Source organism: Phoca vitulina, unplaced genomic scaffold (assembly GCF_004348235.1).
Source record: "Phoca vitulina isolate PV1807 unplaced genomic scaffold, GSC_HSeal_1.0 scaffold48, whole genome shotgun sequence".
Classification (NCBI taxonomy): domain Eukaryota; kingdom Metazoa; phylum Chordata; class Mammalia; order Carnivora; family Phocidae; genus Phoca; species Phoca vitulina.
Window position 1 is genome coordinate 10,239,798 of NW_022589751.1, and position 12,767 is coordinate 10,252,564.

The following is a 12,767-nucleotide window of genomic DNA, read 5'->3' on the forward strand; positions in this document are numbered from 1 at the left end:
GGAAAGCTGTGCCTCGTGCGGGTGGGGCTCAGCACATGTTTGTCAGATTGACTCGGGACTCCCATCTTGTGACCGAATTGTGAGCAGTTGGGGTTAGGACCAGGACTTGTCAAACACTAAACAATGCAGGCTTTAGAACGGGAAGATTTTAGCTAATCCTTCTTAGAAAGCAAAAAAGGATTGGCCCTCGGGAGGCTGAGAGGCAGCTGGAAGAGGATTGGCTGTGAGATGGGACAGATAAGCGGTTCTCTGAAAGCAGGGTTTGTGGGGTGTATACTGGGTGCCAGGCACAGTGGTGAGTGCTTTACACGTGTCATTTTATGTAATCCTTATGATGGTCCTATGAGGTAGGCACTGTTCTCCCCATTTTATAGGTAAGGACATTGAGGCTAAAGGAAGTTGACCAGCGGCAGTGAAAGGTTTGGCATGGCACTTTGCAGACCAGAGCTGGCTATGAGCCGTGTCTTCCAGATGGAGGCCCATGGCAGTGAAGACGGCAGGAGAGACCCTGCGTCAGAGCTGAGGTTCGGTTGCAGCCATGTTCTCATGGCTCCATGCATGCGCAGCTCACAGAGGCCGTGGCCTGGTCCAGGATGGGATTCTGCCTAGCTCGGGAACTTCCCCTAGTATGGGGGAGCCCCAGCAGCTCCGAGGGGCCTCGAGAGGCAGGGAAGCAGCCAGGACCTTTTCCTGGCAGTTTTTACAGAAGACTGTGTTCACTTTAAAAAGTAGCAGAGTGGCCTCAGCAGCCTGGGTCCAGAGGAGCAGTAAAGATGGCGGAGGAGGGGGACAGCAGTGATGGCGCAGGCCCAGGGCAGAGGCAGCTGGGGCTGCGCCTGCGCTTTCGTGGGTGGCGTGTGTCATGGGTAGCTCAGTTGGAAGGCTGCTCAGAGATCATCTCGGCCAGCGCCTCACTCCAGGAGGGACACCACATCTGTTTGAAGAGGCGTGTTCCCCACGGCATGAGAGGATGGGCCTTCCTCAGCAGGAGCGGCCTGTGTTAGCCAGGGAGAGTCTGCGGGCAGTAAGAAGTAGGCAGCACTGTGGCCAGCCCCACACTTGGCCAACCTCTCCCGTCAGCGTAGCCACGCTGGAGCGAGTTTCCACAGGGGCATTGCCCCCAGGCCTTTCTGTGCTGCTTTCCTCTGTAAAATGGGCGTGATAGCGCTGCCTCCCTTAGAGGGCTGTCGTGAGGAGTAAGCGAGACCATCCACTCGAGGCATGGAGCACGGTGCCTGGAGCACAGGAAGTGCTCCCCAAAGGCCAACCTGTTACTGCCATCCTGGCACTCTTAGGGACAAGACAGCTCTGTCCTGGATGGCTTAGAACAGTGTTTGTTTTTTGTTTGTTGTTTTTTTATTTTTTATTTTTATTTTTATTTATTTTTTTTTAAAGATTTTTTATTTATTTATTTGACAGAGAGAGACACAGTGAGAGAGGGAACACAAGCAGGGGGAGTGGGAGAGGGAGAAGCAGGCTTCCCGCTGAGCAGGGAGCCCGATGCGGGGCTCGATCCCAGGATCCTGGGATCATGACCTGAGCCAAAGGCAGACGCTTAACCGACTGAGCCACCCAGGCGCCCCTGTTTGTTGTTTTTTTAAACCAGAGACTAATCTTAGACTATTACTCAGGAAAGCATCTGAGGCCAAAGTGTAGTTTGAAAAAGCAGAGACAATATTATTTTGGGGAAACAAAAACGATGCGTAGTGTTGGTGAAGTAGTCTGTACCACGCATAGCCTTTGGAACATGGGATTTTGGGGCTTGGGAAACTTGGGTTTTATCATCGGGTCTTGGCTGGGTCTTCCCACCGAAGGGAAGCCAGGGGGCCACCTCCTTGTCCCTTTACAGTGTGTGTGAGGGCCTCAATGAGAGCAGGCCGGGGAGCGACAACTTGCAAGTGCAGGTCCCACTGGGAAAATGAAGCCACGGCGGTTGGGTTATGTCTTGCAGCTGGCTGGGGTCCACAGTGTGGAGAGGACCGAATGTGAGGTGGCCCGGAGGACAGACTCTTCGTAGTAGAATTGGATGCCTGGTTTAAAAGATGCCCCCAGTTTGCTCTCAGGCACCCATTGGGAGGAATAGTAGCCGGGTTTTGCTCCAGCTCTGGTACCCATTGGGGCAGACTTGGGATGGGCAGCCAGCTCCCACAGCCTGGCTTAAGTTGAGGGTTCTGTTGATCTTTTTGAGGTTTGGTAGGGATGGGGAGCAATCTGTGGTGAGCCCTGGCAGACTTTGAACTGGTCCTGGTTTCTGGGGTCTTCAGGATTTGTAGTCGTTGATCTCCTGGCCCTCAGGGCTCAAGCCCAACAAAGCTCCATTTTCATGCCCTGTCTACATGGAACCTTCGAGGTACCCCTTTTGAGAGGCCATGGCTCCAGCGTCTATCTTATAGCTGGTGGCTGGCTCTAAGACCATGATAACACCTACTTTGTTTTATTTTATTTTATATCTTGGGTGTTATTTTATTTTATTACTTTTTTTTTTTTTTAAAGATTTTATTTATTTTCTTGACAGAGACATAGCGAGAGCAGGAACACAAGCAGGGGGAGTGGGAGAGGGAGAAGCAGGCTTCCCGCAGAGCAGGGAGCCTGATGTGGGACTCGATCCCAGGACCCTGGGACCATGACCTGAGCCGAAGGCAGACGCTTAACGACTGAGCCACCCAGGCGCCCTATTTTATTACTTTTTAAAAAAGATTTTGTCAGAGAGAGAAAGAGCATGAGCAGGGAGAGCTGCAGGCAGAGGGAGAAGCAGGCCCCATGCTCAGCAAGGAGCCCAATGCGGAACTCCATCCCGGGACCCCGGGATCATGACCTGAGCCGAAGGCAGACGCTTAATTGACTGAGCCACTGAGCCACCCAGGCGTCCCAACACCTACATTTATTGAGCGCTGTGCCAGGCAACATGCTGAGCGTGTCATTTAAACCTCATGACAATCCCAAAAGCTAGGTTCTGTTATTAACTCCATTTAACTGATGAGTACAATGAAGGCCTGGAGAGGTTACGTAACGTGCCTGAGGTCAGGCAGCTAGTAAGCCATGGAGCCAGGGTGTGAATTGTGCCAGGGGTGCTTGTAGAGGCCTTATCAGAGAAACTTTGGGTGAACATACAATCCTGGCTCTCACCCTCCCCTCTGTTCTGCCTTGCCCCTACTAGCTCCAGGATCTTCTGAGCCACTGAGCTAATAGAAGGGGCCTTCCCATCCCGAGCCCTAGCAAAGTGGGTTCAGCCTCCAGAGGAACAGAGGCAGCCTTGTGGCAGGAGCTCCCCCCACCAGCACCACCTCCCTTGTTTCGGTCTGTTTCAACACCCCAGAGCAGCACATTCCATTCTCTGGCACAGCTGGGGGTTGGGGATTCCGGATTCCCCAGGCTGCCTGCTTTCTTCAGGGCCCCAGCAGAGCCTGCTGTCTGGGCTGGGGTACTGGGTCCCAGCCACATACATTCCAGCAGCAACCACCCCCCACGTTGGATTTCCCAAGGAGTGAACTTTAGCCAGGATTACAGCCAACTAAACAATTGTGGGTTGTGAGCTTCCTTTGTGGGGCTCAAGAGCCTGGATGCTGATGGGGCTGAGAGGGGAGGAGGGGGTCAGGGGTGGGCTGCTTTGGGGCAGGAGAAAAGCCGCATTCTGACGCTGGCTCCCCTGCTGCTGACAGGGCCCTTGGTGTGGGCTCTGAGCAGGGCTCCCGGAATTCTTCCTGCGAGGCAGGGTGGCAGATAGTCTGTCTCCCCCCCCCCCCCCCCATTTGGCTTTGTCCCCTGCAGGCAGTAGTATAGTGGTTAAGAGCCCGGGGTCAAATTCTAGTACCACTCTTATGTACAAGCTGTGTGTCCTTCAATAAGCTCATTAACCTCTCTGAACCTCAGCCTCCTCATTGTTAAAAAGGCCTGTTGGCAGGCTGAAGTTAGAATACCAGAGTGAGGGGCGCCTGGGTAGCTCAGTTGGTTGAGTATCCAGCTCAGGTCATGATCTCAGGGTCGTGAGATCGAGCCCCACATCGGGCTCTACACTCAGCACAGGGTCTGCTTGAGGATTCTCTCTCCCTCTGCCCCTCCCCTCTCATATGGGTGTGCTTGCTCACTCTCTACCCCCCCCAGTAAAATAAATAAACAAAATCTTTAAAAAGAAAAAAATAATACCAGCCAGAGTGCTTGGAGTAGTGCCTGCCACCCAGCATGAGCTTGATATTTATTCTAGTATTATATGTCTTCTCCTCTCTGTTAGCTTACATACCCTCCGGGGGTGTATTTTCTGAAGGAAAATGCCAAATGTAGGTTCTATCTTGAAAGTAACAACTCTGGGTTTTAGGTGAGATGTTCCTGTCTCTTCCCTACCTTTCTGCCAGTAGCGTTTCTTAGTTAACAAATCAGTTAGGAATGTACTGTTATGTGCAAGGCACCATGCTAGCCAGGTTAAGGCCTTAGGTTAGTAAAAATACTAATTACCATTTAATGAATATCTTCTAAATGCTGGGCACTGGTTCCAGGAACTTTTCATATGTTTCCCCACTGAACACTCAGCCACCCTGTGAAATAGACATTATCACTCCATTTTATAGTTGGGCAGTGTTCCCAGTGTCACATGGTCACTAAGTCACAATATTGGAACTCAAAACTGGGCTCTACTACCTCTTTTCACCTGATCCTGAGTATTTTTTTTTTTTAAGATTTATTTATTTTTTAGATTGGGGGGAGGGACAGAGACAGAGGGAGAGAAGCAGACTCCCAGCTGGGCGTGGAGCCCTATGCGGGGCTCAGTCTCATGACCATGAAATCATGAACTGAGCCGAAATGAAGAGTCAGATGCTTAACTGACTGAGCCACCCAGGCACCCCCTGATCTTGAGTATTTAGCAGCCCGCCCCAGATCTTTCCTGTTCTTTATCAGAACTCTGATTTTGTACCCAACTGAAACACCTGACTTCTTCTGCTCCCTTGCAACTAGGAGTGGCCATGTGACTTCGTTCTGGCCAGTGAGCTAAAAGTGGAAATCTACCAGGTGGGACTTTGTTGGGAAATTACTGTTTTCCTGATCAAAAGGGCCAGAGGCAGCTGACACGCTGTTTTTGCTCTCCTTCCCTGCCCTGCTGCCTGGACTGTGGTTAGAAGCGGGGAGGAGGGGGCACTGTTTGTAACCACGAGAACAGAAGCCACCCCCTGGCAGAGCTGGAAGACAGAATGAGTCTGGGACTTGGACCTCGTGCCTGGCTGTCTCCAGACCTCTGGTGTGGAGAAGCCCCACTGTTTCTTGGGGTTTCTGTCAGATGCATCGTTCCCCAGATGCTCGCTGGGCAGCACCAGCTGTCTGTCTCCAGACTGGCTGGGAGGGAGGGAGCGTGTTGTGACCGAAGGAAATGAAAGGTGGGCTCAGGCCTTGTGGGGGCTCCCCTGGTTTTGGGGAGGATTCTTCTTGGTCCCAGGAAGAGCCTGCTGGGGGGGATCTGACAGCAGATGTTGGGGACAGAGCCGACATACAGAGCAGAGCTTGACCCCTGTGTCGGGGGTGGCTGAGGACTGTCTTACTGGGGCTTCCCGGGATGGGCGAGGGGAGTCTCTCCGCCGCCTGCTCCATCTCCCTGGCTGCCAGCACCTGACAGAGGTCAGTATTGTGCTTCTGCCAGAAGTAGCTGGAGTCCTATGTGTTCAGTGGAAAAATAATCCCTGGTCCTGGTTGACCATAGAAGTGTCCGTAAATGTTTGGTTGGGGTAGGAGGCTGGGAGACAAGGGGCAGATTCAGGGAGCTGGTGGGCTGGGCAGGCTTTGGGTGAGGGTGGGCGGCGGTGGCTCCCTCAGAGCTGAGGAGAAACAAGCAGGCCTCTGCTGCTCCTGACCTGTGGTGAGGCCACCTGCGTGCCCAGGGAGGTGATTTATGGGCAGGCTGTCACACCACCTGTTAGCTCACACTGGCCCCAAAGCGGAATTTGGGCCCTTTGGCCTTTGTCGACTCTTTGTGGCAGCGTGCTTCTCTGAGAGCCCTGGAAGCCAAGTCCTCACAAGAGAACGCGGCTGCATTGTCTTGGAGGAGCAGGAAGCCTTGACTGGACTTGGCAGCTGGCCCCTCGCTGGTGAGGAAAGCTGCTCTGGGGGTGTCCCCAGACCCCTGCTCTGGGTACATCTGCCCTGTCCCTCAGCATCTGCTGACAAACCCCCGGGTCTCCTTCCTGGCACCACCCCTTCCAAATGCTGGACATTTGGGTGGCAGGAGCCTGTTGCCTCCATTTCAGGCCTTCTCCCCTCCCTGCCCCATTCAGCTCCAGGTAGCAGCACCATCTGCTCTGAGCTCGCTGAAGAAGCCCTCAGTTACGATAGCTGCTTCCTTCCCGGTATGCAGGACCAAGACACTTCCAGCCTGAGGTCATCTCAGCCCCTCATCCTTCTCCTGCCTCAGCTGTTGGCTTATCTAGATCGAGGTTTTCTTCCCTTTTTTTTAAGATTTTATTTATTTATTTGGGAGAAAGTGAGTGAGAGCACAAGCCAGGGTGGGGTGGGGAGGCAGAGGGAGAGAGAGAAGCAGACTACCTGCCAAACCAAGCAGAGAGCCAGATATGGGGCTCGATCCCAGGACCCTGGGATCAGGACCCAAGCAGAAGGCAGCTGCTTAACCGACTGAGCCACCCAGGTGCCCCTAGATCGAGGTTTTCAACCCAGGCTGCATACCACCCCAGGGAACATCTAGAAGATTCAGATTTCTGAGCCCCCTCCAGAGATTCCAATTTAATTGGTGTAGAGTGGGGCCCCTATTTTGCAAAAGCTGTGTAGATGATTTGAAGTTTTATGTGTTAAAATGCGGTTTCTGATACAGTAGGTCTAGTATGTGTTTCTGACTGGCTCCTGGGGGTGCTGCTCCTCTGGCCCCTGTGGCACAGGTCGACCCTATCCTCCCCTGCAGGTCGGGACCAGTGCCCAGGGCGGTCTGAGTGCCAAAGGGGTAGGAGTTGACACGTTTAGGTCCTTGGCTCTTCAGAGTAGTTCCCTGTGGCCCAGGCTTCTTGGGATCCGAGGAGCATGCAGTGTCAGGGACATGCTGCAGGACTGTGGGAGCCTTCTGACTGTGGGAGAAGGCTGGGGATCTCGGCGTCTCTCTCCCTCTTCAGGAACAAAGGGACGGTCGTCTCCATTCCTCACTGGGTGATGGGGATGAGAAGGGTGATCTTCACCCTGTGCTCTCAGGGGATCCTACAAGAACATGGGCATTGCAAGTATGTCTGTGTGGACAGGCCGTGGGTTAGGACAAGGGCCTCTTTCTAAAAGTCCCTTCTGAACCTCCCTCTGCCCACCTTTGGGGACCAGCTGACAAAGAAAGAACCTAGTCGAAACCAACTGTTGTTTTTTTTTGATTTAATTAAAAACTTAAAAACATTAGAAACCAAACCTTGCCTGCGTCAGATCTAGTACCTGTGGCCTTGCAGCGGTGGTGATAACTTATCATCAGGGTAACGGACATGCGGAGGCTGAGGGCCGAACCCCAAAAAGCAGCCTCTGGGAGGGGTCTGGGCTGGGCTTCTCTCCAGTCTAGCAGGAAGGGAAAGGGTAAGAGATGGGGAAGGTGGGGAACTGTGGCTGGAGGGCACTGTGACCCTAATGCCTCTCCTCTGGGGTACTACGATGACACGAGTGGGCAGTGGGGGTAGGGAACTGTCCCCCAAATAGCTCAGCCTAATACTGAGACTTTTCCTCTTCAAGGCAAGGTCTCACCACCAACAGAGGGGAGCTGACACCATGGTCTACTTGGGAATCTGCCTCCTCAGGCTGCTCAGAGCCCCTCCACGCTTCCCTCGCTCTCTCCTCCACCTACTTTCCAAAACCCTGGGTTCCTTCCCAAATGAGAAAGCCTTGCTCTTAAGAGAAGAAGTCCCCAGGGACCCCAGAACCCCCCAGTTATGGACAGCTCAGGCTCCATGCCCATTCCTTAGCGCCTGTGCTGGTAACGACGCTGCATGAAACCACTTAGGCAGGGGCTGAGTCAGCCTGGGAGTAGGGGTGAGGCCAAGTGGGCAGGAAGAGAGAGTGCCCCAGGGGTGGGGAGAGGGCAAGGCACAGCTGGCTGCAGTGGGGCAGGGAGGAGCGCCCTTCAGTGGGGTTCAGCGGCCCCATAGAAGAAGGGGTAGTAGAGGGAGCAGGGGTAGGAGAACATGAATTTCACCGCGAACTTCATCTCCTTATTCTTCTTGTCCCAGCGGTAGACGGCCATAAGCAGCAGCTGTCCGTCCACTTGGCGGCCCATGAGCAGGAAGCTGCCGGTCAGGCTGTCCAGCTGTGGGCAGGGGCAGCTGGCGCCGCTCTTCATGTGCAGCACCAGCCTCTTGGTGTCCTTGCGCTTCAGGGGGCCTGGCTTGAGTAGCTGCTTCTTTTTCTGGGCTCCAATCAGCTTCCGGTCCCCATTCTCTATCTTGATCTCCTTGATGCGCATTTTAACCACTGTGTGTGTGTGTGCCGAGGGGGGAGACAGAGGGACAGGGTGAGAACGGGCAGGTTTGCTCAGGATGCTCTTGGGCCCCCAGTTGGTGCCTGTGCCTCAAGTTCCAAGCCTGGGCCTTGGGTGGTAGACTTCATGATCCCTGGGATCATGGGATCCAAATGGGATTTCTGGCTGTGTGTGTGTGTGTGTGTATGTGTGTAGCAGTGATAGGGTGGGCTGGTAAATGTTTGACAGCTGGCCCTGGGGAGGGTTCTGCTCTGTGGCACGTGCTGGTTTCCATGGGGGTGAATGCCCCCCCCACATGGCCCACTGCATCACAGAGCGCTGGGCTGAGCAGCATGCGCACAACCAGCTCTTGCTGGTGTGAACACACCACTGTAATCTGTGTGAGACCGTACAGTATGGGTGGGAGTGTGCCGTTCGGTGCTGTGTGGTTGATGTAGGAGAGTATGTCTGGTGTGTCTGGAGGGTGGGGGTGGGGGAGGTGCTTGAAGGCCAGAGTGGGGTCGGGGTGACCAGCCAGGGCACACAAGGTGGCTGTAGAGAGCCTAGTACAGTTGGGGATTGGGAGTCTGGAACTTGGGGGGGTCACTTAGGCTAGTCTCCCCCTTCTTCAGGCCTCTGGATCCCCATCTCTGTGAGCAACCAGGGAGATACCAGAGAATGACTCTGTTCACCCAGGGAAGGAAATTGTTGTAAAATCTCTTTCTTTCAATCTCTCTCTTTCTCCCCTTACCCACTCTCTTTTTCTCTCTTGGACACACACACACACCACACACAGACCACACAGACACACCACACACACACACACCACACACACACCACACACAGACACACACACACCACACACACACACACACACACACACACACACACACACACACGCCTTGCAATAGGAGTATTCTCTTTCCAAACAGACTAATGACATAAAAGACCAAAGTAAGGATTTCATTGAGATCTCTTTTTTACAAACAGGGAGGCTAAGACAAAACAGCAGCCAGCTTGGCAAAGGCCACATGCCGGCTCGTGTGGTCCTGACTAGACTTGGCTCACTGTCCCAGGAATGGAGAGGCTCCAGCATGAAGGCGTGGGACAAGTGACCGCAGCTCCCCTGGCCAGAGGTGCATTGGGTACCACGCAGAGGTGCCCAGGGACGAGGGCGCTGCACTTCCATCCTGGGGCCCAGCTCTTTCCCTGACGCCCCCATCCATCTCCAGGCTTAGCTTGCTTCTCCCAAAGAGAATCCAGCCCTGGAGGCCCCTCTCTGGGCAGGTGCCGAGGGAGGGCTGCAGGAGCCTTGGCCAGGGGTTGGTTTTGGGGCCCATGGACCATGGCCTTGAGGGGCTTCTGAAGCCCCTGGGATGACCTGCAAAATGAGGTGCATTTCTTTGGCCAGACGGTTCATGGTCATGATCAGATTCTAAAAGGGACACATGATGCAAAAACTGTTAGTATTCACTATGATGGTTGTGGACATGGGTGTTTGTTGTGTGTGTGTGTGTGTCAAGGAGGAGAGGAATTGCGGCAGTGGCCACGTGGGCTTCACACTCACCGAAGTCGCTGGAACACATCTGCTCCATGAGGCCGTCGGCACTGTGCTCCATCTCACACTGGGCACAGATCTTGGTCACTGAAGAGAGAAGCAGGGGTGGGGTCTGATGAGGGGAGGCTGATGAGGGGATCGGAGTCCGAAAAGCCACTCAAGAGTACGGGTTTACCCCACTGAGGAGCCACCTCCCCCTGCCAAGCCTCCACTCTCATCAGGAAATGGGATGATGGTAACGGTGCTCACTGAGTAGTTGTGAGGTTCCAAAAGAGACAAGGTTGCACGGGGACAAAACTGCCCCCGTGGGCACAATTGCTCCATGACCCTGGCAACTGCCACCATGATGTGCGTTGTCGTCTTCTAAACTTTGTTTCATTTAGTCCTCAGCCTATGAAGTAGGTATTATTAAAGAAAAGAAAACTGAGGCCCAGAGTGGTACCCAAGTCTGCAGTACTATTGTGAACTGAGCTTAGAACTCAGGATTTGTGACTCCCAGGCTAGTGCTGGGATGGGGGTAATCTGCAGGGTCTTCCTAGGTACACAGGGTCCCGGCAGGTGGCAGGGTAGGGACTGTGGTAAACTGAAGAGCATCACCCTCTAAGGTGGGGAGCTTGACATTGCCAGAACTTTTGGTTTTTCAAGGGAAGCCCAAACTCTTAATTTTTATATGAAATATTCTCAGTTTTATTGTTAGCCACACAAACACTTCAGGCTGCCTCTGGTTCTCAGGCCACCACACAGCACCTGCGCTCTGTCCTATATCTCTGCCTCCGGGTGGGTGCCCCCATCACAGGGGAAAGCGGGCTTCAGAGAGGGCAGGGCCTGGTGGGATTCCGAGCCCAAGCCCAGGACTTCTTGCCTTCCAGGCTGGTAATACGTGGCTTCCAAGAAAACCAGAAAAGGAACCATGCCGGGATCCCTGCTAGGGACTGCACTGTCTCTGCTTGAGCTGGCTCTCTCCCCTGCTTCCTGGTCCCATTTCCAACCCAAGAACACTCCCCAGTCACAGGACCCCAACCCAACTGACTCTCAGGAGGGACATGGGGGTGTAGGACCAAGGGCTGTGTGGATGAAGTTAGACCTGGGGGGGGGGGGGGGGGGGGGTAGTGTGTGGTGGAGTCCAGTTGCTTTTTGGGGGTCGGGTCAGATGGGAAAATGGGAAAGCAGCGCTGCCCCTCGGGGGAGTCCCAGCATCAGGGGCTCCTTAGACTCTTGAATCAACTGCCCAGACAAAACCTTTCTCAGTGCCACTTTTTATTCTCCTGTCTGGTGCCCAGCTCAGGCTTACTCTGTTTGCAAGAAGTTTGGCATTTGGGGGTGGGGGGTGCACAGTGAAGGGAGGCTGAGACCGAGGAGGAATTAGGGGTAATGGGTCTCGGGGTGGGTGGGAGGTAGCACTGAGGATCTCACAGGTTTCTGGAACCTGAGCTCACTTCCTATGTTACTTACGGAAAAACTGAGGCTCAAAGTTAAGCAACTCCTAAGGGCTCCTTTTCAGTGGCAGAGCCTGGCAATCTGCTCTTTCTTCTGCACTGAGCTTTACCCGAAGGTCTCCCAATCTGGGGGGATTGGGGAAGCGAGTGGGAAAATGTAGGGTTCCTAGGTACAGAAAATGGGGTGTGTGTGTGTGTGTGTATAGGTAGGCTGGAAGGCTGGGGTGGGAGGGGGGGAGTTGCAATTCCCGGGGCATGCAGGGCTGAGCAAAGGCTGTGTGTGTGTGTGTGTGTGCGTGTGTGTAAGGGGGTGGCATCTCCGGGGGCCTCGCGGGCACCCGGGGCGTCAGAGCGCGCGGGGGCGGCGGCGGCGCTACCTGGAGGCGCGGTGGCAGGCAGGTGTCCGAACTGCATAGTGATGCAGAGGTCGTTGTCCAGGGGGAACTTGTGGCAGTGCAGCATCTCGGGCCAGGGGAAGCCGTAGGCCTCCATGAGCGGCGCGCAGCCGGCGCGCACGGCCTCGCACAGCGAGCGGCACGGGTAGATGGGCCGGTCGAGGCAGACGGGCGCGAAGAGAGAGCAGAGGAAGACCTGCGTGTCCGAGTGGCAGCGCTTGGCCAGCAGCGGCAGCCAGCTGCTCGCCTGCTGCTTCACCTCGGCCAGGCTCTCGTGCTCCAGCAGGTTGGGCAGCCGCATGCGCTTGTAGCCCACGGTGTGGCAGAGCGGCAGGTCGGCGGGGATGTCGAGGCACTGCGGCGGCTTGGAGTACGCGCGCCCGTGCAGCGGCTCCGCCTGCCAGCCGTAGTAGTCGTAGTCCTGGGCGCGCGCCGGCGCGCCTTGCAGCGCCCCCAGCAGCAGCGCCAGCGCGGCCGCCCGCGCGCCCCCCGCCGCCGCCTGCATGGTGCGCGGCGTCCCCAGCTGCCCGGAGTGCGCCCGCCGCCCCGCCGCTCCCCTGCAGCCGCCGCCACCGCCACCGCCGAGGTGGCCCGAGTGGTGGCAGCCTTCGCTCCGCTCCCGGGCGCACCGAGTGATCCTGGCACCTCCCACCTCAGGGCTCCCGCCCCGGCCTCGCCGCGCGCCCCAGCCAATCTCCAGCCGCCCGCCCCCCCACCCCCCGCCCGCGGGCCCAGGCGGGGAGGCGAGGTGGAGCCCCCCTCGGCCCCTCCCGTCGGCTCCCGCGCGTCCTGCCCCGGCTCGTGCGCCCCTCTCCCGCGCACCAGCTGCCCTGCCTCAGCGCCGGGCTCGCCTTGAGCCTCTCCCAGGGGCTCCCTCACCTCCCTGGGCATTTCCTCGCCGATCGCCTTCTCCATCCTTCCTCCTTATCTCCCTCCGCCACAGCCTCTCCTGTTCCTTTTCTCACTCACTT

General features: G+C 55.6%; 1 protein-coding gene across 1 annotated transcript; it reads right to left on the reverse strand.

Annotated features, from left to right (window-relative positions):
- Positions 1-6,652: 6,652 nt before the first annotated feature.
- SFRP5 (secreted frizzled related protein 5) lies at positions 6,653-12,301 on the reverse strand. The gene is made up of 3 exons (XM_032432471.1): positions 11,779-12,301; positions 9,975-10,052; positions 6,653-8,421 (listed from the first exon to the last, which is right to left on the reverse strand). Exons 1-3 carry the CDS (start codon positions 12,299-12,301, stop codon positions 8,075-8,077), a joined length of 948 nt encoding a protein of 315 aa, XP_032288362.1. The 3' UTR covers positions 6,653-8,074.
- Between the last annotated feature and the right edge of the window lie 466 nt (positions 12,302-12,767).

Coding starts and splice junctions, on each gene's coding strand:
- SFRP5 (XM_032432471.1), bottom strand. CDS start 12,301: ATGCAGGCGGCGGCGGGGGGCGCGCGGGCGGCCGCGCTGGCGCTGCTG. Junction 10,053..11,778: donor GCCTGCCACCGCGCCTCCAG/GTAGCGCCGCCG, acceptor TTCTCTCTTCAG/TGACCAAGATCTGTGCCCAG. Junction 8,422..9,974: donor GATGTGTTCCAGCGACTTCG/GTGAGTGTGAAG, acceptor ACACACACACAG/TGGTTAAAATGCGCATCAAG.